At 42.5% G+C, this 27,616-nt stretch overlaps 1 protein-coding gene across 2 annotated transcripts in view; it reads right to left on the bottom strand.

Annotated features, from left to right (window-relative positions):
• PAXIP1 (PAX interacting protein 1) overlaps positions 1-22,310 on the bottom strand; it is an 83,800-nt gene extending 61,490 nt beyond the window's left edge. For both annotated transcript variants that reach the window (XM_054021137.1, XM_054021136.1), the window contains exons 1-5: positions 21,939-22,310; positions 16,657-16,791; positions 11,730-11,773; positions 3,901-3,964; positions 2,352-2,465 (exon numbers count right to left, since the gene is read on the bottom strand). In XM_054021137.1, the coding sequence (XP_053877112.1) occupies positions 2,352-2,465; positions 3,901-3,964; positions 11,730-11,773; positions 16,657-16,791; positions 21,939-22,025 (444 nt within the window). In that variant the 5' untranslated portion in view covers positions 22,026-22,310. The remainder of the gene's footprint in view (positions 1-2,351; positions 2,466-3,900; positions 3,965-11,729; positions 11,774-16,656; positions 16,792-21,938) is intronic.
• Positions 22,311-27,616: the final 5,306 nt, after the last annotated feature.

The following is a 27,616-nucleotide window of genomic DNA, read 5'->3' as shown; positions in this document are numbered from 1 at the left end:
CTCTTTTTTTTGTTTTTGCCAACCGCGTAAAGCTGAAATCGCGCATGTTATTTATTTATTTGGGGGGGGGGGGGGAGAGAGAGGAATACTAAGATTCCCGCGCACAATCAACAGGAATACCTTTACCTTCTCCCAACTCCAGGCCATAAGAGACCCAAAGATTTCCCAGACTAATTTTATATCGGGGCGGGGGGGGGGGGGGAGGACAGGAGGAAGAGGGAAATCACACTGTTGATGTAATGGCAGTAAATTGAATCACTATGTACTTTACAATCATGTTGTCATAAAAATAAAGGGAAGGGTAATAACCTTTATGCATGTAGTAATATCAAATCCCTTCTGGCCAGAGGTACAAAATCACTTACCCGTAAGGGGTTAATCAGTTCCATTAACCTAGTTGGCACCTGACCAGAAGGACCAATAGGGAGAGACGATACGTTCAAATCGGGGGGGGGAGGGGGGGAAGGGGAGGAGGGTGGTTTTTTTGTGTATGCTCTTTGTTGTTCTCTCTGAGACAAAGAGAGGGACCAAACAAGTAATCCAGCTCCTACTGAATGATACTATTACTTACTATTTCTGTAATTTTAGATGTAAGGAAATGCTTTAGAGTATCTTTTGTTTTAGCTTGTGAATTTTCCCTATGCTAAGAGGGAGGTTTAGTCCTGTTTTTTGTAACTTTGAAGTTCTGCCTAGAGAGGAATCCTCTGTGTTTTAAATCTTAATTCCCGGTAAAATTACCTTCCATCCTGATTTTACAGAGGTGCTTCTTTTATTTTTTCCTTACAATAAAGTTCTGTTTTTAAGAATCTGATTGGATTTTTAGTATCCTAAAAACCCAAGGATCTGGTTTGTACTCACCTTGTTTACCTATTTAGTTGGTATATTATTCTCAAGCCTCCCCAGGAAAGAGGGTGAAGGGGCTTAGGGGGATATTTTGGGGAAACAGGAACTCCAAGTGGTCCTTTTCCTGAATCTTTGTCTAACTCACTTGGTGGAGGCAGCGACACTGTCCAAGGACAAGGAAGAATTTGTACCTTGGGGAAGTTTTTAACCTAAGCTGGTAGAAATAAGCTTAGGGGGTCTTTCATGCGGGTCCCCACATCTGTACCCCAGAGTTCAGAGTGGGGAGGGAACCCTGACACATGTATAAAAAAATTATTTCTCAATCAAAAATTTCCAAACTTGACAAAGATCTACACAACAAGTTTAAAAGTATACATTTTAGACCCCCAATTCAGCAAGCCTTCAGACACATGCTTAACTTCACAATTTTTTTAGGCTATTCACATCCATAATGTCAAGCATTTGTTAAAGTACTTGCAGGATCAGTGCCTAAGTTACCAAAGCACAAAACAAAAAACAAAGTAAACCTTGCTGTATCCACTGATAAGATGGCTAGAAACGTCTAAGTAAAATTTTGTGGTTTTTTTTTTTTTTTTATATTTAATTATGGTTTGAGAACAAACACACTAGGACTTTTTTCCCCCAGAAAAGTAAGTACCTGAAATAAGTACTTATACTGGAACTGCTATAATTATAGTGTCCTATTAGTAATGCTCTAAGACTCGGTTCCGGTGTTTTCTTCGTGTGCCATCTTTGGCAAATCCCTTAGCCTGTTATTCAGTTTCCCCACCTGTATAAAGGCAATACCACTTAATTAATCTGAAGGTTAGCTAGGGTTTGTGAAGAGCTCTGAATATTAAAAATTCTGTATAAATGCTCAGTATTTTTCATCAATATGGTGCAGTAACTAGTGGGACAAAATAACCCTTCATCTTCCTCCAAGAGGAAATTTTGTTATTTAGGGTTGCCTTTTGGATTCTTCTCCCCATACACATACACCCCTAAAATGTCAACAAAATGGAAGGCACTGCAAATCTTTTTTCAGTGATAGTCTAGTAATAAGATTAGAGAGTCAATATGTGCTTTTACAGTATTTCTACTCCAGCCTTGTAATTTTTCTTCAGGAATGCCACTAAGTAATTATAAAGGACATATACTAATGCACATGCACTACTGACTAGTGTATATGAGTAACTAGGAAGGCAACTTTAAAGCCAGTTATTTATCAAAAAACTTTAGACATCAAATAGTTATTATGCAGCTACAAATCAGATTAGAAATACATAAATTGAAGCTGGGATACCTTTTGAATTAATCAAACTCAAAGCTTTAGGGAAAATAAATATGAGACAATTAGCTGCAATGCATTAACATGATCAGTTCAGCTGTTCAAATCCAGCAAGCAATTTGAGACTCTAAAGAACTTCAGGAAAGGTGAAAATTGTTTGATTATTCAGAAGCAAATGAGAACTACACCAGGAAAGACTGTACATGTAATAAACTCTTACCCCCTTTGGCTCAGGCACAATCAAATGAGTACACTTATTATTGAGGCTCAGCTGGCAATCCCCTCCATAAAAAGTAATCAAAGCCCACAGCACACTTCGATCTTCAGATGAAATCTAATAGGAAGTTAAAAATAAACCTTTTAGATCTATGCAACAACACTTCTTTTGCTTGAAGAGCATTATTATAGCTTGTAAAATATTGTTTAGCAATCTGACTAATGTTCTACTTCCCACCATTTTTAAATAAAGGATTAGTATGAAAGTTTACAAAAAAACACTGAAGGACAATTCTTTAACCCATACAATGAAAAGAAACTTTAGAGATGTTCTTCACTTTTGCTAACCTGAAAATAAGGTATTATTTTTTGGGTGGGAGGGGGTAGGGAAGAGGGGGAGGAGCAAGTAACAACTATAGACCTAAAATGCCAATATCAAGTTTTGTAGATTCATTCATGAAAGACTATTTATTTAGCTTCAACCATTACCTTACAAAACTGGCTACTCGAAAAAAACCCTCTTACAATAAAAAGGACTGCTTTATGGACTTTACTTGCATCAACATTCTCCAACCTAGGGAATGTCATTATTGAATAACAACCAAAAATCTGTTGGTTATCCAAGGCAATGGCTACCTAATTCCTAGGCATTGTATGTAATTGTAATGATCAAGACACCCACAGCCTTAAAAAAAAAAAACCCAGCTTCAATATTCTTCAAATGAATTTATCCTCATCCTTAAAAATCTGAAGTATTAGTGTCTGTTAGGGAGAAAGGCACTAACAAAAAGTAAAACAGAATTAAAACCAGGAGACCACATTTAACAACACATGAAGACAATCAGAAGTGCTTGTTGCCTCTAACAGATTATGTTCTATTCTGCCTGACATGCCAGGTAAACCTGGACAATCATTCATATGCAACAGAAAATTAACATTTTTCCTTATAGCACCAGCAATAGCAGCAATTTAAAACCATAGGGCACCAACCTGTAAAGGTGAATGCACCTGTTCACACACTGATTTCAACAGGAATGCTCACCGTGTTCAGAGTTAAGTAAGTGCATACATCTTCCCAGGGCTCTAGCCTAGCCTGTCTCAAATTTTAGATGTGGTACCTCCAGTAAAGTGTTAGTGCACAGAAGAATAGGTATAAACATAGTGATCAGGTATTCTGCAAAGTTTTCCTGCTTAGTGCATGGATAACAAGCAAAACAAAACAAAAAATATCCCAAAAATAAGCTGCAAATAATTTAAAAGTAAAAGGCACATAGTTCCTACATGCTGCTCTCTGCATACTATAGTATCTCTTTATTGCTGAATGCCATATAAATCATTCCCCTTTTATGCTAAGTGTTGAACGATTCTGTGGATCCCCATGTGTGATATCCAATTCAGTATTTAGTCATATACTGCTCAGGTAGTGGTACACCAAAGAAGAAAAGTCATGGTACATGTAGAAAGATAAGGAAAACAAGAATCAGAATACAAAAGTATACAAATGTATTGTAATTATTCTAAGTTATATTTCTTTAAAATGGTTATATGCTCACCTGAGAGAGACAAGCAGTGACTCCAAAAAAGATCTGACATGATTCTGGAGAGAAACCATTCACCCTGGGAAACAGATGTCAAGGACATAACAAAACCAAAATGGAAATTTCTTGAGGGGTTTCGGAAGAGAATTAATGATGTTATGCACAGCACTTCGCATAGATTTGACCATTAAAAAGCCAAATCAATCAAACAAACAAAAGCTCGTCCTGCAAAGTGAGAGGTTTTTTCCTTCAAGTTGCAAGTTTCAATAAAAATTTAAAAGTTTCTAGTCAAACTGATCCCGATTACTTCGAACGACTGGGGGGCCTAAATGGCACTGTGAACTGGCTCCTCCTGGACAGCCTTTTCAGCACATTCTATCCCACTAAAAGAAAAAAAGAAAAACAACGAAGACATGAAACCACCAACTTATTTTTCAGACATGTATCTTGTCTTTATAACCATGGACCCTCCATGTAGGAGGATCACAATCACATAACTCTGCCTGACTTCTTGATATTTTATTCCTGTTTTTCTTATGATTTAGCTCCTGAACCTACAAACACTAACACACTCATTGGGACCACTTGTATGCGTCAAGTTAAGCATGTACAGAATAAGGACCTTAATTTTGACTTAGTTTTGTTCCCCCGACCCCACCATGTGCTTTGGAAGGGCAAGGGAATCATAATTATAAACAATACTAAGATTTCGGTTTTTGGATTTCCATAGTCCTTTTCAGAGCAGTTGAAACACAGCAGTGAAATGGTGCTTTTTGTAAAAAGTTCAACAAAATCTAATTAAAAATCGATTTATACTTCACAATTTATATAGAAAGTATGTGTATACTTCTTGCCGATATGCTCCTGTTCTCTGTACCTTTGAGGGCACCAGTGAAACTAATGAGATACTTGGAAGTTATTTACAGAGCTACTGCTGCTCAACATGCTATGAGCAGCTGCTAAGGCAGGGACTGGACCACCCCACCTCATCCAAGCAGCAGAGGATTCTGCCTTAGCTCTTTTTTCCTTTTTAGCGGTATCAAAATGAAACTTAAAAGAACTTTCAGACAGCTTAATAGTACTATACTAAAAAAAAACACACCATATTCAAAGATGGCAATAACATGCCCACATTTAGCCAATAGAAATGTAGAACAGGTTGTCTGGAAGAGCTCTTTTTCAAATGTTTACAACGTTCAGCAGAACTTTGAGGATAACAAACATTTAGAGTCATTTTATGTAGTACTCTCATATGCCTCCATGGCTTCACCTTTTTCCCTTTAATACACACACTAGAGCTTTTGCCTGGCCTTGGTTTCTGTTTGAAAACACTGATTAGAGAATGCTGGAAACTGCCAGGCAACAGAAGGAAAATTCTTCAAATTAAGTCAGCGCCACAGAATACACAGGACATAAACATATTAACAACACTATGCAAATTTTAACCACAACATGCATGTTTAAGAAAAAACACATTGTTGAGACATTATTTTATACAGATGATATAGATATAAATATACACGCACTTATACTGTAACTGCCATCACAAAATGCAAAAACCTCTATGATTACACCTTTAATTCCTACATTACCATAGAGTGCCAGGAACACATACGGCACCTTGTAAATAATAACTAAACCACAAGGACTGAAGAAAGACTGTACATAGCAAGTTGAAAGCTGTCAATGACTGCCACAGCACACTAAAATTTACAAGAATATAACCAGTTTTACTGCTGTTACATATAGTGTTCAAACAGCAATAAGACTAATGAAAAGTTCTTATATGTTTCACTTTAATACTACTTAGAAACATAATATAAGGCAGAGGTTCAATCCTCTGCTACTTGGTGGAGGCCTATTCCCTGCATTAGCAGCTGCTCATAGCATACTCAGAGGCAATTTCCGAGTTTCAGTGGAGATCTCACTTGTATACAGAGCAAGTGTGAAACTGATCCTTTTCATTCTGCCTCTAAGAAAAATTACAAGAAGCAGAACAAAGGTGTGAAAAGTGGGAGTGGAAGACAAAAAAGAAAGAATGGGAAATGTAAATCTGTTATTTTCCAGCAGCAAAGAAGGAGAAGAGTGCAGACTGCCTCCTCCCCTCTGTCAGAGCAATAAGAAAGAGAGAAACTCCTCCCACTGCCTCTTCAGTTGCTAGTAGGGAGGAAGTATAATTGACCCTCTTTTCAGGATGGTAAAATAGGAAAAATGATCTGTGCTTACCTGAGTATTTCTTTTCTTTGAGTAATAAGAACAGCAGATCCATTACAATGTGTATGTTAGCCTGCTTGCAGGTTGGGGACAGAACCAGATTTGTCAGATGCTCCCTTAAGTTCCCTACCGCTGAAATAACTTCTACAGCCAGGATAATTCAATTTCAGTTCTAGTCACTCCCTCTCAAAAGAGATACATTAGAATTGGAAAAGGTACAGAGAAGGGCAACAACAATGATTAAGGGTATGGAAAAGCTTCTGTATGAAGAGTGATTAAAAAGACTGGGACTTTTCAGCTTGGAAAAGAGATGACTAAGGGGGGATAGGATAGAAGGCTAGAATATCATGACTGGTGTGGAGAAAGTGAATAAGGAAGTATTATCTACTCCACATAACACAATAACCTGTCCCGTCCGTTCCCCCCGTCTCCCCCCAATGAAATTAAGTGGCAGCAGGTTTAAAATAAAAGGAAATATTTCTTCACACAACGCACAATCAACCTGTGGAACTCGTTGCGAGGGAATGTAGTGAAGGCCAAAACTAGAACACTGTTCTAGATACGTTCATGGAGGATGGGTCCATCGATGGCTATTAGCCAAGATGGTCAGGGATGCAACCCCATGCTCTGGATGTCCCTAGCCTCCGATTGCCAGGAGCTGGGACTGGATGATGGAATGGATAACTCAAGATTGCCTGTCCTGTTCGTTCCCTTTGAAGCTCCTGGCATTGGCCACTGTCAGATGACAGGATGCTGGGATAGATGGGACCATTGGTCTGTCCCAATATGGCTGTTCTTATGTAAATCTACCTTCCTTAATAGTAGGTTGTGTTAACTATATTTTCAGGAAAAAGCATAAGGGTTTCTCCTACTACAAAGCATGGTAAATTGCACTTAACAACAACAAACCCAAATCTTTGGATGTCCATAGCCATATCTATTCTGTATGATCCATTTGTTTGCAGGATGGGCCGGATCTGGGGACCTCGTCACTCTAAGAAAATAATTTTCCATGTAATCACAGATAATTTTTCTATTCTTCATTCCAAGGTCCACAGAACTGTTACAATGGGGTTTTTATAGCAGTGTGCCTCCAGGGTGAGAATCAGGGCAATCCTTTTAATAAGGATATCCAAAATGAGGTAGTGTATATATTATATCCTCCATCTTCCACTGGGCAGGAAGCATGGAAAAGACTCCTGCCAAAACTAAGGAAATGGCATTCACTAAGACTGGATGACCAATATGCAGAATTTGGTGAAGTTATGTATTGACGGCTATGTGGCAGTCTAGCAGATCTCGTTATTGTATAGGAGACGTGACTACTTTGCCCTGAGACTGTCAGTGCTCCTAAGGACTGGACTTCGATATTTAACAGGACAAGTCTGTTATCTATGGAAGGAACAGTGCTCTGAGACCTCAATTAATCACTGTGTTCTAGCTGGTGGATGCTGTATTCTCTTTCTCGAATCTTCCCTGAAAAGAAACAGGAGAACCGCCAAAAAAAAGGCAGAGAATATACAACTGGCACTAGATCTCTGAAAACAGATAAGATTGGGTAAGAGGCAGAGGAGATATCTATAAAGGTATCATATACACTTTAGATCACAGAAGCATGCCTGTGAATGAGTTCAGAATTCATAATAAGCTCCAATAAGAATTGGATTTTTGTTTCTGATACTACTTGCTTTGCATTATGGCCATCTTCATCTTCTGTTATTCTTCTAAGATGAAACCTTGTACTTGATAGTATTTATCCTCATCCCCAGACAATGACTGACTTCCTTGCTACCATATGCGTGTGTTTGTCCTGAACTCCAGGAACCGTATCACTCGGTGTCTTTGCTTCAGCTTTCTCTTTGTACAGATCCCTGATCAGAAAAATGGTCTAGAAAAAGGTAAGAAAATTTCCTTCTTCCCTAAATCCAGTATTACTGATACCAGGATCCTGGAGAGAGTCCGTAGGGAGCACATTGTAACATCAAATGAAAATGATCGAAGTTGGGAAAAGAAAAAGGCTGTGGTCCATCTGCAAAACATAAAGAATTGTCTGAAGATGGTAAAATGGGAATGCTCTGAAGACAAACCTCCTTTAGATGACTCAGACAGGGCCCTGCTCTGCTTCTCCCTGGTTCGCTGAAGCTAAAAATAGGATGAGGAGCAGGCTGCAATCCATCACCAAATGCGCATGACTGATGACTGAATTCATGCGATGGCCTTTGCATGAGTTGCTGAGACTGGGAACCAGATAAAATTGTTCCTGTAATTCTTGTGTAGCTCCATAGGGTCTGCCCTCTGGACAGTGTCATGTGACCACATTTGATGAAAGCTATACATATTCCTATAAATGCTGGAAAAACCTCAGAAGGGTAAGAGGAGTTCAGGGGAAGCTCCCAAAAAGTAAAATGCAGCCCTGGCACACTAATCTAGTATAATGAACTAAACTGTTAGTCTGAAAATTTGAAATTAATTCTGGAATTTTCCTCAGAAAAGCTCTGCAGCCAGGGGATCTGGTTGAGCCACCTGTTGCTGGGGAGGCAAAAAAGAAAATGGAAGGAACTTCAGAAGGCAGGGCATTTCCCTGCTACCAGTCTCTGACAGGTCTGTTCTGCCCCTACTCTGCAAACAGACTGAAATACCAATTGTAATGGAGCTGTGAAACTCAGCATGAAGACGACAAGCTCCAAAAGAACTTATCAGACAAGTCAAGAATGACATAAAATAAAGGCCCCGCAGGGACAGATACAGGACATGATACTCCCCATACAGGACATGCTCTTGCTGTCTCTGAATAAGTAAACAAACTCTGCAATAGAGCATTGAAAGTGGAATTTCAAAAGTGATTAAGTGTTGGCCTAATTCTGCTGCCAGTGAAGTCGTGGAAGTAGTAAGGCCAATGCTGAGCACTTCTAAAAATCCTATCATAGGATGTTTTCAGATTATCCCTCCTCACGCTTTCTAGCAGCTTCCCCTGGACCCATAAGGGGTGCACCCTCAACAGCTCTCAACTTTCTTATCAGCTTCTGGCAAGTAGCTATAGTCTACTGGCTAGTAGTTTTTTAGCAGCTATCTGGTAAGTATTTCAAGCCCTTTTAAACATTCAAAGGGCAGAAAAAGCTCACTGCATCTTTGGCAGTCAAAAAGAACTCTATCCTTTTATACCTGAATCTGGTACAAAGGGAAGAAGAGGTAACACAAGATTCTGAGCTCATCTGCCAGGCAATTCTCACAGAAGGGAAGCATCAGCCTGAATCATTGTCTGTTATAAAGGGTCTCCTAGGACCAAATTTTCAAACAAGCTTCAAACTTCACCCTTGCAATAAGGTTGCTTCATTACCCAATCTGCATCCCTGGACACAAACAAGCTATGCACAAACAAACTGGTGAGGTAGGCAACTACCTGGTTTCTCTGTGCAAATGCAGACTGCTTATGCACAAGAGTAGAGACCGGTCTGAAAATTTGGCCACCAACATCCAGATAACATGGTATTTTTCTGGTTACTTGTGTCTCCACAGCTTGCAGTTTTTGTTTTATTTAATGTACAGATTGTAAAAAATTCTGAATTGATGTCCTAAAGACTGTGCTGTATCGGCAGGAGCTGCATGGCTTTCCCACACTGCCCTGCCAATATGCAAATCCTTCCTTTTCACAAAGCGATTACCCGCGGCAGCGCTTTGAAGTTTCGAGTGTAGCCACAGCCTTAGATCGATCTCCCCCCGTAGTGTAGACAAGGCCTTAGCATCCACGTCCATTCAATCTTTGGCTTAGCAGAAAAGCCAAAATGTTAAGTAGTCTGTGGCCTTCCACTAAAATAACATCTAAGGATGGCATCGCTACAAACTGAAAAATACACAAAAATTTTAAAAAACTACACCTTAAATAAATAGTACATAGAAGTAATATAGCATGGGGAATGCACTACCACATGCTCCAGTGTTATGAATGCTATTAAAGAAATCACCTGGCAACATGGGCAGCACATGAACCACTGGCTGTGGGAGCCTAGCGCCTAGTCCTGCCCTTTCCACCCAAAGCCCCGCCCCAGAGTGCCGGGAGGGCGGATGGCACAGCCCCAGCCCGGGCCACGGTACAGAGTCAGGGGAACTGGCAGGAGGGGTTTGGGGGTGGAGCATAGGCAGGGCCACGCCTGGCTGTTTGGGGAGGCCTGGCAATAATCATTACAGATAAATTATACCACCATTTTTATATGTTCATATCTTTAGAAATTCACTTATTTGGCTGAAATTTCCATACTTTGCCTCTGCTGAAAGATTATTTGTTTTGAAAGTGTAAACTCTGAAAAAGTGAAAAAAATCCTCACTTTTCCCCCCATTTTAAAAGAATGTACTACTTTTCCCTTCCTCACAAATAATTCACAAATGGCTCAGTTTTGAAACTTGCCATGCTAATAGCCTTCACAAGCAAGTATGTCCTTGAACAAGTTTTTAAAAACTTGGCAAAATAAAGGGATTTAAAAAAAAAAAAAAAAAATCACTCTTGGACATACTAAATCAAGCATCTGCTAACCATTTCTGCAATGCCTAATTAAGGCCTATCACTCTTTGTTACATTAACACTGCATGTTCTCCCCATCCAATCTGACATGCACAGGGGTAGCTACTCATGGGCTGCTGTTCGGAAAACTTGCTGCAGAGATACTGTAGATATCTCATTGAAACAAAAACAAGTTACTGCAAAAGAATTGCCACAAATTGAGGGCATTAAAAAAATAAATAAAGGGATAAACAATTTAGAGCATCTATGAAATGGCTGCTCCATAGGCCAATATACTGCAAATTCAAAACTTTCATTAAAAAGAAATAATTCTGGCCCCTTTATACAAAAGATACAACCATCACAACATAAAGAGACATGCTGCTACTGAGTTAACCCAGACTTGCAGAAAACTGTCTCAAGGCAGCAGTAGAACCAAAGGCTGGGGAACTTGCCACTTTATTCACCTTTACTGAAGGTTTAACTTCAAAGCCTGACTGGAACCACTGAATGCGGATAATGCTGAAGTTGTCTTTGCAAATCATCCATGCGACTCCCACCCCCACACTTCTTCATTTTTTATTAAATGGAAATACAATGCATTGTAAAATACAACACTTAGGTCAGATAAGGTTGCAAAATTAAAATAAAAGTCAAGGAAGCGCTAAGTTATGGTTATACAGCAATACTGACTCAGCTAACCTGCACAAACAGTGTCTTCTGATGCAGATTTTACAGCATAAACACTAATAAAGCTACATTCTTAATCAGAAGGAACAGGTATAGATAATACTAGACATATGCAGTGTAACTGAGTTACTATTTATTATTTGCATTGCGATGACACTATTATTAGACCTTTAGGCCTTGATACTGCAAATGTGTACGCATGTGGTTTACATTTACTACCACAGGTAGTAACAGTGGGACTACCTGCATTAGTAAGGTTAACCACATGTGTAAAAGCTTGCAGTATCAGGGCCTTATCTTCTGTATTTCCTGATTTTTTGGCTTTAACGGTGCACCCATATTGTGGCAACAGATTTTAGCATTTAATATGCAGAATATACACTTTAATTTTGACATATTTTTCATACCGTATGTTACAATTTGAACAACTCAATAGGAAGGATACGGCAGAAGAGCGCCACACTGGACAGACAAAATCACCCAGGAAGGCTGCAAGACAAAATTAATGAAGTATATTTTTAGTGAAGTTTCTGCAGCAAAACACACAAATAATAGTTTGATTTCTGTTTGTATTCATTTTAAAACCACTCTTCAGTTCTATACCTTTCATCTTAGGAATACCAAGTGCTTTATAAACAATTTACTTAATCCTCACAACACTCCACATGATATTATTAGCTTTTAAACACAGCTCAACTGAGCAAGGCAGCAGCAAAGATTGGAATAGAACCCAGGTTTCCTGACTTCCAGTCCCCTGCTTTAAACACCATATATTTAGACTCCCTTAAAGATATGTAGAATTCAAGATATATGTATTTATTTTGAGGATTTAATCCTCTCCTCCTCCCGCCCCCAAAGATTTATTTTGTTTTTCCTTAAACTTTTTTCAGCTTTACCTTTTCCATTTTCTCTATTTCTTTTCCCTATTTTAGCCACACACTATAACTACTTTTAGTCCCTTTGATTTCCCTCTCTCTTCATACTTAGGTTTATCTTCTTGATTTACAAGCTCACACTATGATGTTATCAGATCAGATTAAACAGTTTAGCTGAAAGTCTTGCCCTTCTACTTGACAAATGTTTAAAAAAAAAAAAAGTTGGTACTACTACATGAAATTAAATTATTTAAATTAAAGCCATTAGGAAGTGGAAAACACTGTTAATGCTTCTAAGCCCTTCCTCTGTACCTAAGACTGACAGCAATCTCCTTGTTTGTGAATACAGAAGTAAGCCACAGAGCATTCCATGCAAACAATCAGCCATAGCATACAATGTATCTGCAAGTGCCCCAGCTGAACAGATCCATATCTACTGTATACAAAAGCAGGGGCACTGAGTTACCAGAAGAGATAGAACTCAGAGAGGCAGCATTGTCTAGTGGATAGGGCACCGGCAGTGGTGGATTAGCCACTGGGCCAACGGAATCCGTGCCCAGGGACCCCGGCCAATTGGGGGGCCCCCAGAAAAATGGGTGCCCCCGTGCCCCTGCTTGGCGCTCCTGCCTGGGAGCAGGGGAAGCCCACGTGCCCTGACCCCGCTCCCTAGCAGGAGTACCAGGTGGGGCAGGAGCATTGCTCCCCTTCCAAACTCAGCTCCCTGGCATTGGAAGGGGAGCAGGGGGCCCCACAAACCCCTAATCCGCCTCTTGGCACCGGAATGGGTAAGAATCTGGAAACCTGGGGTCTGTTTCCCAGCTGTCTGTGCCTGGCAGGGAAGTGTCTCAAGGTCACACAATTTTGTGCCAGTTTCCCCATCTATGAAGTGGGGCGTGTGACCAAATGCAACCCTGTATTTACACCCAATGCATTAGTGTAATAATCATGAATAACATATTCCTTGTGATGTATCATTTGAAATCTAACAACTCACTGGTCAATAATATCATGGTGAAATGTGAGTAGCAACATTACATGTAAAGTTATGAACATAAGCTGAAACTGTGACTGAAATGTGTTTACCAGACAAATCTGGGAGGAGTAAACTTGTTCCTCAAAGACAAAGGACAAGCTAACACCTCTAGCCAGGTGTCATCAAAGCAGATTGGCCATCACTGGTCAAGTGGCCATTCTTTGGCACCGGAGGGGAGCACAAACAGATCAATCTGCATTTTAACAAATAACATGGAACCTCTCACCATGAGACTCCATGTCTCCATCCTCAGGAAGATGCATTTCAAAAGGTGACTAGACTATAAAAGTGAGGGGCAAAAAACCCCAGGTATTCTAACTTTCTTTCTCTCCCTATCTCTCTCTCGCGCTCTTTCACCTAAGACAACAAAGAAACCAGACTCTGGACTTTGGAAGGGTTCTGACCTGAGAATTTGGTCAGCCCCATTGCTGAGAACATGTGTAAGGATTTTACCTTGAACGAAGTCTTGTTTCTTAAGTTTTAGTTACTAGAAAACGTTTTATCTTTATTTCTCTTTAACCATTTCTGACTTTAATGCCTTATACTTGTAGTCACTTAAAATCTCTCTTTGTAGTTAAAGAAAATTATTTTAACCTTTGATCAAAACTAATCCAGTGTTGTATTTAAGTTGAACTTTTGGGTATCTCCAGTTAAAAAGCAAACTGCTGGATACTGATCCCTTATAGGGGCAAGAGACCTCTAACATCTGAACCGTCCAGGAGAGAGCTGGACAGTGAAGAACTCAAGTTTTGGGGAAATTTTGGGACTGGAAGTGGGTTGGGGTCATCCTGCAAGTGGTAACCGAGGCTGGTGGAAGCCAGAGTGTGACTGGTGCGTGGCTGGCAGGCTGCAGCTATACAGACGCTCAGGGTGTGACCAGCATACTGTTTGTTAGGGGCCCAGGTTGGGAGCTACAGCAGCAAAGCATAGTGAGGCACCCAGTGTTGAAGGGCAGGTGAATTGCACCCCAGAATGTGATAGGGAGAAATGATACTCCCCTTCCACTGATCTCACAGATGAAAAGCATTGTAAGAGAGCTAAGTATTATAATCACTATTATTAAACTAAAGAGCCAAAAACATCTTAGAAAATGGACTTGTTTGATTTGTGTTTGAATAGAAACCTGCTCCTACTGGAATTTCATTTTTGACTTCCACTATTTCCTGTTAGTTTATTTGTATTTCTACACTGTCATGCAAACCCAGGTACTAGTAGAACCTGAAAGTTACAAACACCTCAGGAATGGAGGTTGTTCGTAACTCTGAAATGTTCTTAATACTGAACAAAACAGTATGGTTGTTTTTTCAAAAGTTTACAGCTGAACATTGACTTAAGACAGCTTTTAAACTTTACTTTGTAGAAAAATGCTGCTTTCCCCCTTTTTTGGGAGGGGAGGAGGGTACTTTAACACAGTACTGTACAGTAACTCCTCACTTAAAGTCATCCCAGTGAACGTTGTTTCATTGTTTTGTTGCTGATCAATTAGGGAACATGCTCGTTTAAAGTTGTGCAATGCTCCCTTCTAACGTCCGTTTGGCAGCTTCCTGCTTTGTCCACTGCTTGCAAGAAGAGCAGCCCGTTGCAGCTAGCTAGTGGTGGCTTGTAACCAGGGTGGAGCGGCAGCCCCCCATCAGCTCCCCCTATCGGCTCCCCGCTCCCCTAAGTTCCCTGTGCTGCAGTCGCCCAGCAGGCTAGCAATTACAGCTATCCCTCCCCCCACTGCCATGTGCTGCTCCTGCCCTCTGCCTTGGAGCTGCTCCCAGAGATTCCTGCTTGCTGTGCAGGGGTGGAAGGAGGGTGGGAGGGGGCTAATGTCAGGGTGTCCCCCTCCCCTCTGCTCCTGCACCCCACTTACCCCTGCTGCATATAGAGCAGGGAGGGGACACGGACAGAGAGAAACAGAGAGAGCCTGGGGCAGCAGCTGCTGTCTCAACATCCTGATCCACTGAAAAAGACAATGCACTTAAGAGTGGGTCAGCTTACTTAAAGGGGCAGTGTGCATCTCTCTCTCTTTTTCCCCACACACAAGGTATGTGTCTCTGTCTGCTATGCTGTCTCCCCTCCCTCATGTTCGTGCTACCTTGTGTGAGAGGGTACATTAACAACGTGTTAACCCTTGAGGGCTCAGCCGAGTGCTAGTTCATCATTTAGCAGCAAGGCATTCCCTGGGACATATCCCTCCCTCTTCCACCCTCTAACTTCACCACCTCAGCCACGCTTCACAATCATTATAGCTGTGAACAGTATTAAATTGTTTGTTTAAAACGTATACTGTGTGTATATCTATATATAATATAGTTTTTTGTCTGGTGAAAAAAATTTCCCTGGAATCTAACCCCCCCCCCCCCCCTTTACATTAATTCTTATGGGGAAATTGGATTCGCTTAACATCGTTTCGCTTAAACTCACATTTTTCAGGAATATAACTACAACGTTAAGCGAGGAGTTACTGTATTTGCCTTTTTGGGGGGGGGGGGGGGGGGGGAAGCGGGTCTCTGCTGCTGCCTGACTGAATACTTCCAGTTCCAAATGAGGTGTGTGGTTGACTGGTCAGTTTGTAACCCTGGTGTTCGTAACTCTGCAGTTCTACTGTACAATATATTATGAGCCACCAGAATTCAGTATTGCCAACTTCTAGCATTAAAAAAATAATAAAAAAAAAAAAAAAAAAAAAACACATCATGAGAGTCATGACCTCTCATCCCCAAACCATGAGATTTTTAAAATAATATATTCTAAGATCTTTATATTGACTTTCTGGCTCTTAAACAATTAGGTTCACATTTTCAAGCTTATTTCCACAAACATGAAATCAAGAAACATACTTTTTTTTTTTTTCTTTTAAATGAAAGCTGAGATTCTGGTTTATTCACAAGACTCCAGCACTTTAAGAAAAAACACCAAAAGACTCACGATAACATCACAAAAACTGGCAACACTGAGATTTATATGGAATCTACCTACGCTTTACTTTTTAAAAAAACAGGTCTCAAAATGTGCATGTGAACAAGAAATGCATATGCAGACTACTTTTTATAATAGAAACGGATGTATTTTATTGCCAGCAGCTGCAGACAGACTTTCCCAGGCAAAATAATTGTAAAGTGACTAGGACCACATCACCCTAGATAACCGAGGAAGAAGAAGAAAGGTGATGGTGATAAAAGAAATTGGGAAGGACAATGAGAACAAACAGGCAACTAGTAACCAAAAAAAAAAGGGGGGGGGAGGGCGGGGGAGAGCACAGTTGTGGTAAAAGGGTTATACTACGCTTTGGAATCCTATATAACTGTCATTCAGAAAATAAGGTGGGCACCAAATTTAGAAGCAGGTTAGACACCCCTCCCCCATTTTCTTCACACATCAGATGAACATGAATGGTACTTTAAAACCCAAAATACAATTCATTACAGTGGAAAACAATTATATTAACACTTCTACCGTGTTATACAGTAGGTACTCACCTTTACCACAGGGAGATCGAAGACCTCACGAGATTCTCCAACCTCGGGATTGTCCCCATCTTCCGAAATAATGTGGGAAGCCAGTGCATTATAAGAAACCTCCTTCGCTTTCCCAGCTTTTAGAAGCTGAATAACCTAAAAACCAAAGAGCAAGACAAATTCAAAGGTCATGTGATAATTTTTGGTTTCAGAAAAATTTTAATGTAGCAACCCTTGGGAGTTGGAGAAGTAATATTTCACTTAGTTCTCTTGTTTTCTTATAGAAAACATAATTACGTTGTAGGCAAGGCTGGTAGCACTGCCTAACATTAAGTTTGCCCAATACTGCCCGTTAAAAGACCTTGTTTTCAGTTGTTTATAACTTTGCCAAACTTTAACCATTTGGCTGAAATTTTACATGCTGAGTTTCTGCCTCATGCTGAATCATTTTGGAAAATTTCATAAGAACATAAGAATGACCATACTGGGTCAGACTAATGGTCCATCTAGTCGAGTATCCTGTCTTCTGACAGCGGCCAATGCCGGATGTTTCTAAGGGAATGAACAGAACAGGCCCTGCTGTCTAGTTCCAGCTTCTGGCAGGCAGAGGCATAGGGATACCCAGAGCATGGGGTTGCATCCCTGATCATCTTGGCTTATAACCACTTGGAACTATCCTACATGAACTTGTCTAACTTTTTTTTTTAGCCCAGTTATACTTTTGGCCTTCACAACATCCCCTGGCAATGAGTTCCACAGGTAAATTGTGCATCATGTGAAAGTAGTACTTCCTTATGTATGTTTTAAATCTGCTGCCTATTAATTTAATTGGGTGATCCCTAATTCTTCCCTGTTCAATTTCTCCACACCATTCATGATTTTAGAGACCTCTATCATATCCCCCTTTATTAATCTCTTTTTCAAACTGAACAGTCCCAGTCTTTTTCATCTCTCTTCATATGGGAGCTGTTCCATACCCCTAATCATTTTTGTTGGCTTTCTCTGTACCCTCACCCTTTTCTGAGATGGGGTAACCAGAACTGCACGCAGTATTCAAGGTGTGGGTGTACCATGGATTTATATAGTGGCACTATAATATTTTGTCTTATTATCTACCCCTGCCTGGTTCCTAACATTCTGTTAACTTTTCTGACTTCCTTGGCACACTGAGTGGATGTCTTCAGAGAACTATCTACAATGACTCCAAGCTCTCTTTCTTGAGTGGTAATAGTGAGACCCCATCATTTTGTATGTATAGTTGGGATGTTTTCCAATATGCATTACTTCGCATTTATCACCAATGAAATTCATCTGCCATTTTGTTGCCCAGTCACCCAGTTTTGTGAGATCCCTTTGTAACTCTTCAAAGTGTGCTTTGGACTTAACCAGGGGTTCTCAAATTTCATTGCACCGCAACTCCCTTTGGACAATAAAAATTACTACGCAACCCCAGGAAGGGGGACTGAAGCCTGAGCCAGCCCAAGCCCCTGGGAGGGGGGCGAGGGGGGCAAAGCCGAAGCCCAAGGACTTCAGCCTCAGGTAGGGGTCCTGTAACCTGAGTCCCGATGCCCAGGGCTGAAGCCCTCGGGCTTTGGTCCTGGGTCCCAGCAAGTCTAAGCCAGCCCTGGCGCCCCCATTAAAATGGGGTCATTGCCCACTTTGGGGTCCCAACCCACAATTTGAGAACCACTGGAGTTAACTATCTTGAGTAATTTTCCATCATCTGAAAACTTTGACACTTCACCTTTTATCCCCTTTTCCAGATCGTTTATGAATGTTGAACAGCAATGGTCCCAAAACAATTTAGCTGTTTACAAGATCCAGACTAGTAACTAATACATTCTTTGTTCATGTTAAAAAATTCTGGCAACCTTTTATTTGAACCACTCTAGTGTCCCGATGCTTTGGAGCAAGGACTTGAAATTTGGGACGGGGTGGCCTCTGTATCAGGGATGTGGTTTTGCCATTTTCATAAAAATCCACTCAAATATGGCTGCTATAAGCCTTTGGCATATGTCAGTTGGCATACGCTAAGTAGAGACTTGTTAAGAGTTTGACAGCTAAAATCTTTGAAAATTTTTTCCTCACTAAGCATGCTCGAGCCCATCCCAGCTCTTACATGTGACCAGACTGCACATATGCCATCCCCACAGAACAACTGAACATGCTCCAGACCAGGACTACAGGGGCAAAGCAAACTTTCCCTGTACTTGCTGCTCCCTGTGACTCTGGGCTGGAGTAGGGCAGAGCACCGGAAATTAGAAAGCAGGGAGCCTGTCTCTCTTGTGCTCTCAGTGACATCCCTCTGCTGGCATCCAGGCAGCACAGAGAGGGAAGCTGTCTGATTCAAATGCAGGGGAGACAAAAGCTGAACCAGGGGAGATGGAAATGAATACACTGGGACAAGGAGTCTGCTGAGACTGGGAGCTGGAGGGGAAGAGAAGGTTGACACTGGTTGGGCAAGCAGACTGAGGTGGAGAGCTGGTAAGGGATATGTTGGAGGAGGACTGGGACAGAGAGCCACATTGCTGGTGGAAGTGGGGTGTTCACTGAGATTGGACAAGGAGCTGAGAGCAGTGTGTACAAGGATGGGACGAGGAGACAGATCTGACAAGGAGCTAGGATGTGAGGGGAGAACTATGACTGGCTGGGTAAAGAGATTGGGACAAGGAGCAGGGGGCAGGAGTGGGAAGATGGGAAAGACAGATCAGATGAGGAGCTGGAAGAGGGGAATGGGAACAAGGTGTGGGAATGGGGAGAGACTGTGATGAGAAGCCTGAAAAAGGAAGATTGGGACTGAAAAGGCAAGGAAAATGGGAATGGGACAAGAAAGTAGGGGTGGGGAAGAGACAAGACTGAAAGAGGGACAGGATAGAAGGACTCATGCTTGGGACAAATTGCCAGAGAGTCTATGCCTGGTAGGGTACATTCCCCTCCATAGGCTGGACTAGAACTCATGATTGCTGAGGCTAACCATTCCTCTGTTGTCAGCAAATATCTATGAAACCAACTGGCAAAGGTGTTGGTCCACACAGAGGATGACAAACACAGCAGAGATCTCTTCACTGGATCTAAAAGGTTCCAACCCTGCTGGTGACCACTGTGGGTGTCAATATAATACCACATATTGGAATTTCTATTTTTTAGTTTGCTTTTTTAAAAACCTAAAAAGTTACACATAAAAAGCTATATTGAAATACCATTATTAAGATTGCAAAGTCAAGCACTCAAAAGTTAGGAAAAGACAAAATTAAGACTGCATTTGTAAAATGGGAATAAATCCGCCCCTCACCACACAGCAGCGTTGTGAAGATTTAATTAATATATGTTTGTGAAGCACTTTAATACTATAGTGAGAGGCACCACAGAAATACCCTTGAGAAAATTAATAATTCTGTCTCCACAGTGGAGTTTGAATAGTGTGCAGTAAATAAGGCATGGGGTCACACACATTGAACAATGAGGATAAAACAAAATACTGAATAGCCGCTCATTAAGTGCATCTGAAGAAGTGAGATTTTTACCCATGAAAGCTTATGCCCAAATAAATCTGTTAGTCTTTAAAGTGCCACCGGACTCCTCGTTGTTTTCATTAAGTAAGCAACATCCATATTTGCAAGGAATGAGACAGGGTTTTCTCATGGGAAAAATAATACATAATCATATAATTAAAAACTTCTCATAATGCATATGCACAAGGGGGCTGAATTAAGGTTGCACAGACAACATTAATTCTGGCATTTCCTATCTTTTGAGTACTTTAGTTTGCTACTTTAATAATAAAAACACTTTTTTGTGTTTAATAGTAAAAAACAGAACAAATCTAGGTAAACTGTCTCTGAAAACTCTGCCATTTTTTTATTCTGTCTCTGATGCAAGTGCACCCTACCATTAAGAAACACCCCCTCCCCACCATCCCTCAGCATGTATCCCTGCAGGTGGCACTTCAAGTTCTGTTTTATTTTCAATCCTGGAATGTTTGTGATTTCTTAGAATGGTCTGATTGGGGCCTTGTGTACTACTTACTGACAATCAGCCAAAACTTTGTGAAGAAGTTAGACTGCAAGAATATTCTGATTTACTTTAAAAAGTAGAGAAAAGTTCTTTTAATCAACTCCAGCAGTTAGTTACAATAGTATTAAAATTGTATAAAAAAACTTTCAGAGATGAAAGCTTCAAGTTTATCATATGAAACTATAACAAGTCCTAAAAAGCCCCCAAAACACATTTTTTGCCATGCAAAAAAAGTAATAACTGCCTGTTTTAACAAAGTTATGTACAAACATAGTAACTAAGTAGGTTGATCACATGCCTAGTCCACACATTTTTAAGTGTATTAATTATAAATCCAAGAACACAATGACAATGTTCTCAGTATGTTCTCCATCCCCCCCACAAGCTAACTTTCTGCATAAAAGCAAATATGACCAGTATGCTCTGGGGCTGGGGAGAGAGCTGTCACTGGGGTCAGTGCCCATGGTCAGGTGCTTGGGGGGCAGGGGGATTATCAGTGCCCATAGCTTGGAATTTGGCATAGGGGTGGTGAAGGGGGTATGTCAGTGGGGTCAATGCCTGCAACCTGGAGTTGGGCATGGAAGAGACGGGGCAGTCAGTGCCCATGGCTTGGGTCTGTCAATGGGGTCAGTGCCTGCAGGCTGGCACTAAGCATATAGGGAGAGGTCAGTGGCGGTGACCTGGAACCGGGCACGGGGAGGACGGGTCCCTCAGTGGGATCTGCATTGGCCGCCTGGTGATGGGCCAGCGGGAGGCTGCCTGTCAGCGGGGTCAGTGCCCACGAGCTGGCCCGGGGAGGGGCAGAGGGAAAGGAGGCTGTCGGGGGGCCGTGGCTGCAGGCTGGCCCCAGGGAGGGGAGGGCTGTGGGGGAGTCTGTACCCACGGAGAGTGGGGAGGGGGCTGACGGGGAGGCCGAGCCCGCGGGCTGGCGCCGTCGGAAGGGGCCTGGCCTGGGGTCAGCGCTGTCCCCGCTACTTGGGGCACTGGCTCCCGGCCCGCCTCCCTGTTCCGCAGGAAGTCCCTCTCCGCCGGCCCGGGCCCGGCAGCTCCGCGCAGGCTGCCGTGGGGCCTGCGCACCAGGCCGGCCGGTTCTGCGGCGCGGGGTACACAGAGGCTGCAGCCCATTCGCCCGCACCCCCCTCGGAGAGAGCGCGAGTGCCTCCCCACCCCCCACCTTTGCGCGGCGCGAGCTTTAAAGCGGCGCGAGCTTCCACGGCTGTCACCGGCGCGAGCCGCGCGGGGAAGCGGTGGAAGAACCCACAGTACCCAGCGGGGGGGTAACTCGGTACCTTGGGGTCGATGTCTCCCACAGCGAAGAACTTGACATCTTTGAACATCTCCTCGGGCACTTTCAGCTCCTCCCCGCCCGCCGACATGGTCCCGTCCGTGCGGAGCCGCGGCCCGCGCTCCCTGGGGCCAGCCCGGCGCTCACGTCCCCTCCCCCGTCAGAGCAGCCGAACCGCGGGAGCAAGGCGCGCGCTGCGGAAGGCACCATCCCCCGCCGGGACCCGGGGGGGAGACTGAGCCGAGCGGTCCGATCAGCGTCCCCGGCTGCCACGGACTCCGCCGGCTGCGCCTCCGGGCACGGGCTCTCCCGGAACCAGGGCCGAGCGCCTGCGTTCAACTACACCGCGGAGCCTGCCGCTCCCCCCTTCTCGCCGTGTTCAATGGACTCTCCCCAACGAACGGGGCAGGCGGCGGGGATGGCTGGTCCCGCCCATTAACAAACAACAGGGAGGAGGGAAGCCGCTCCCCTCGCAGGCCCCGCCCCTCCCTCATGCCCTCCCTCCCTGTGTCCCCCGACCCCCCCCCCCCCTTCCCTCCCAGCCCCGTCCGCCCCGTATCTCCCCCTGCTCCCCGCCCCAGTCCCCTCCCCCACCCCATTCCTGGCCCAGACCCAGGCCGCCAGCTTTCTCCCAGACCCCTCCCTTCAGCCCCCCCCGCTCCTCCTCCTCCTCCTCCTCCCTGGGCACATGTGCGCACCCCTCCCCCCTACACACACACCCACACACACACACACGGGCCCAGGCCGGGGATTGCTCCGGCTCACACAGACACTGCCTGCTGTGGGGGCGGGGGAGAGGTCTGGCTCTGTCCCACAGCCTCCCTCCCCGCTGTGTAGTCAGAGGTTGAGATCCCCTGCAGTGAGATTGACCCACTCAGGGCTTGGCCACCTAGGGAAATGGACCAGAATGGTTACTGCGGAGTAAGCGGGTTGGGCAGTAGCTATTCCGGAACAGGTCCCCCTGTGGACACTCTACTCTGGCATAAATGTCACTTTGTGGCAGAATAATTAGTAAAAAGAAGAACAGGAGTACTTGTGGCACCTTAGAGACTAACAAATTTATTAGAGCATAAGCTTTCGTGGACTACAGCCCACTTCTTCGGATGCATATAGAATGGAACATATCATCTATATGCATCCGAAGAAGTGGGCTGTAGTCCACGAAAGCTTATGCTCTAATAAATTTGTTAGTCTCTAAGGTGCCACAAGTACTCCTGTTCTTCTTTTTGCGGATACAGACTAACACGGCTGTTACTCTGAGAATAATTAGTGTACTCTATGAGTGCACTGGGTCCATGTCTGCACTAACAAGCTTGCAGTGGCACACCTGTACCGATACAGCTGTGCTGCGGTAAGAGCGCTTGTGTAGCTGCATTTTGTCCACGGGAGAGAGCTCTCCCGTCTGCATAATAAAACCATTTCACTGATTTCAGAGTAACAGCCGTGTTAGTCTGTATCCGCAAAAAGAAGAACAGGAGTACTTGTGGCACCTTAGAGACTAACAAATTTATTAGAGCATAAGCTTTCGTGGACTACAGCCCACTTCTTCGGATGCATATAGAAGTGAACATATATTGAGGAGATATATATACACACATACAGAGAGCATAAACAGGTGGGAGTTGTCTTACCAACTCTGAGAGGCCAATTAATTAAGAGAAAAAAAACTTTTGAAGTGATAATCAAGCTAGCCCAGTACAGACAGTTTGATAAGAAGTGTGAGAATACTTACAAGGGGAGATAGATTCAATGTTTGTAATGGCTCAGCCATTCCCAGTCCTTATTCAAACCGGAGTTGATTGTGTCTAGTTTGCATATCAATTCTAGCTCAGCAGTCTCTCTTTGGAGTCTGTTTTTGAAGTTTTTCTGTTGTAATATAGCCACCCGCAGGTCTGTCACTGAATGACCAGACAGGTTAAAGTGGGAGAACACTAGACACAATCAACTCCGGTTTGAATAAGGACTGGGAATGGCTGAGCCATTACAAACATTGAATCTATCTCCCCTTGTAAGTATTCTCACACTTCTTATCAAACTGTCTGTACTGGGCTATCTTGATTATCACTTCAAAAGTTTTTTTTCTCTTAATTAATTGGCCTCTCAGAGTTGGTAAGACAACTCCCACCTGTTTATGCTCTCTGTATGTGTGTATATATATCTCCTCAATATATGTTCCATTCTATATGCATCCGAAGAAGTGGGCTGTAGTCCACGAAAGCTTATGCTCTAATAAATTTGTTAGTCTCTAAGGTGCCACAAGTACTCCTGTTCTTCTTTTTCCATTTCACTGAGCATCTTCCGCTGACATAGAGTTGGGCACACAAGTGCTTATGCCAGCATAATTTATGTCACTTGGGGCATGACCATTTTTTTCCCCCACACACCTGAGACACAAAAGTTTTGCCAACATAAATACTAATCAACAGAGGGTCCTGTGGCACCTTTAAGACTAACAGAAGTATTGGAGCATAAGCTTTCGTGGGTGAATGCATGAAGTAGGCATTCACCCACGAAAGTTTATGCTCCAATACTTTTTAGTCTTAAAGGTGCCACAGGACCCTCTGTTGCTTTTTACAGATTCCGACTAACATGGCTACCCCTCTAAGTACTAATGTAGACATGGCCTAACTCAGGATACAGACTAACATGGCTACCACTCTGAAACCTGTAAACATGAGACTGGAGCTGCTCTACTCAATTTTAAAACACCGGTGCATGTGAAGATTCAATTCCTAGGTTACCTTTGGCTTCTTCATTACTCGAGGCTCCATTCTCTGTCCATGGGGACCTAATCAATATTCAGTGACTAATCATTGCCTGCTGTGATAGTCCAGGTACTATAGATGATGTCTTAATGAGTATTAATATTTGTACCATTTTACATATGTCAAGCAATCCAGAAGTAAATGCCTCAGGGAACAGAGTATTCCCTCCTGGGTTCTTTTCCCAGGTCTGCTACTGATCTGCTACGCTCTGTTCCTCAGCTTCAAGCCCTGATTCAGTAAAGCATTTCAGCACTTGCTTAACTCCCTTTGATGTCAAAGGGACTTTAAACTTGTAAGTGCTTTGCTGAACTGGGACCTCAGTTTCCTCAGTTGTAAAATGTGAATAATAAATTTCTACCTCACAGGGGTATTATGACAGTTAAGTATTTAAGGCCAGATTCTGCTACCCTGACATTCGGTACTTCACTCTGAGTAGTTTCATTGAAAAAGCTACTTGTGAATTAAGATGCTGCTCAATGAGAGTTTGTGGTGGCAGAAGCTGGCTGCTAATGATTGTAAGGTGCTTTGAGAATCTTGGATGAAAAGTTGGACATAATGCTAGTATTATTACTCAGTCACTACATTTTATTAGGTTATTGAATACATGAACAAAAATTACAGACTATGTAGGAAATATCAAATGCATGCTAATTTAAAACAAGACAACAAATTTACTGCAGATAGTGATTGATTTATTAAACACATACTGAATACAACATACAAGACACTAAAAAAATACACCAGGCATAATATACAGTATACAATGTAAGGGCAACATACAAGGAAGTAAGACATTTCATAGGACAGTTACAGGGAGAATTTTTTAAATTATCATTAAATATTGAAGGCACAATTCTGCCCTCACTCACATTGAAAAGTATCTTACTCTGGGAGTAGCCCCATCGAAGAATATTCTCTCAGAATAAGCTACAACTCAATTTGAGTAAGTGAGGCAGAATTGGGTCCTAAATAATTATTGCTTAGATATGCTCATATGCTTACTTGCTGTTATGTCCCAAGTTGTTTAATTGCTATTTGTATACAGGTCACCCCCAAATATTTATATTAAAATGATTATTTAACTTCCTGATGCATTTTTCTTCTTAAAATTCACATTTTCCACGCAATATTTTAACTACTTCAGAATTAGCAATCACATGTGGTTTATGGCTATAATGGTGTAAGTCCTTTTAAATATCATTTAAAACAAACCTTATTAAAGAATAAGAATTTTAGCAGTTGTGTCCTCTCCACTCTTTTAGAATTGCTCTGACCAAACTCAGTAACAGTCTTCTCATGGCTAAATCTGAACATTTATTTATCATCAACACCATTTATTGTTCTCTCTTCTTAAGCTTTCTCTACATTGTTGGCTTATGAGTTTCTGTGCTCTACGGCATCTCCTCCTACCTTCCTGATGGGTCGCTCAGCATCTTCAGTGGATCCTCATTCTTCCCTCTTCCCCAAATGTCTGTATCCCTCAGATTTCTGTCCTTAGTTCCATCATTTTTTTCCTCTGTATACTCTTCTCTTAGTGACCTCACTCACTCCCATGGCTTCATATGCTGTCTCTCAAATCTGATTGCCAAATTTGTCTCTTTACCCATGACTCCTCCCCTGTCATCCAGTCTTATATCTCCAAGTATCTTGTACTGAATGTTTCACTGCCATCACCCCCACCCGAATTTCTTATCTTTCCTCCTGATTCCCCTCCTCTACCTACCTTCTCTATCACTATTAACAGTTCCCCTTGTCCTTCCCATCTCTCAGGCTCACAATCTTGGTGTCATCTTTGACTCCTCTCTCTCCTCTTCCTACATAGCCACTCTCTAAGCCCTGCCCTCCTTGTAGTGTCATCAAAATCCATCCTATCCTCACTAGCCACACTATATGGTCCACACCTTGATTGCTGAAACCTCTCCTCTCCCTTTGTAACTGCTAAAGTCAAATTTCTCTCCCCCTGCTATCCCTCCATCACACACTTCATTCTATGAATCTGTTTGCTGACTTTGCCTCTTACTGGATTAAATGGAAATTCCTTGTCCCCTCTTTCAAGACCTTACACAACCTTGTTCCCTGCTCTCATTCCTTCCTATTCCTGCCTTTGCAGCCTTGTTCTTCTCCCAATCAATTCACTTTATCACTCCCTATATGTCTTTTTCACTCGTTTTTGTGCTTCCTATATCCTGTCCCTCAAAGTTGACACAGTTTACCACCACATCCATCAAGACCCCTCTCTCTTTTTCAAATCCCTCCTTAAAATCTACTTGTTCCAGGAATCCTTCCTTCCAACTTCTCTTCAGCAATCTCTTATCATACTCCCTTTCCTGAACTGTTGATCTAGGTCTTGCATTTGTTTCTTTTTGGGTATCTTAGGGCTCAATTCTACAAAGGCTTACTCAGATGGGGGGATAGCTCAGTGGTTTGTGCATTGGCCTGCTAAACCCAGGGTTGGGAGTGCAATGCTTGAGGGGGCCATTTAGGGATCTGGGGTAAAAATCTGTCTGGGGATTGGTCCTGCTTTGAGCAGGGGGTTGGACTAGATGACCTCCTGAGGTCCCTTCCAGCCCTGATATTCCATGATTTTCATTACTCATGGAAGAAATCATTATGACTTGGATTTTCCTAATATACTAAACCTTTAAATTGCAAACACTTCAAATCAGACACTATGTTTTACGCTGTTTAGAAAGCACATTGCAAATAGACAGCACTGTGTACATGATTTTTAATAATAAATACCCTTGCCCAGGCCTCTGCTTCAGTAGTGCTAGGCAGAGGCAAGCTGGGCCACTTTGATTTTCCAATACAGTAAAATCTCAGAGTTACGAACACCAGAGTTACAAACTGACCAATCAACCACACACCTCATTTGGAACCAGAAGTATGCAATCAGGCAGCAGCAGAGACAAAAAAA

Source organism: Malaclemys terrapin, chromosome 2 (assembly GCF_027887155.1).
Source record: "Malaclemys terrapin pileata isolate rMalTer1 chromosome 2, rMalTer1.hap1, whole genome shotgun sequence".
NCBI classification, from domain to species: Eukaryota; Metazoa; Chordata; order Testudines; family Emydidae; genus Malaclemys; species Malaclemys terrapin.
This window is presented reverse-complemented; position numbering and strand designations above follow the sequence as displayed.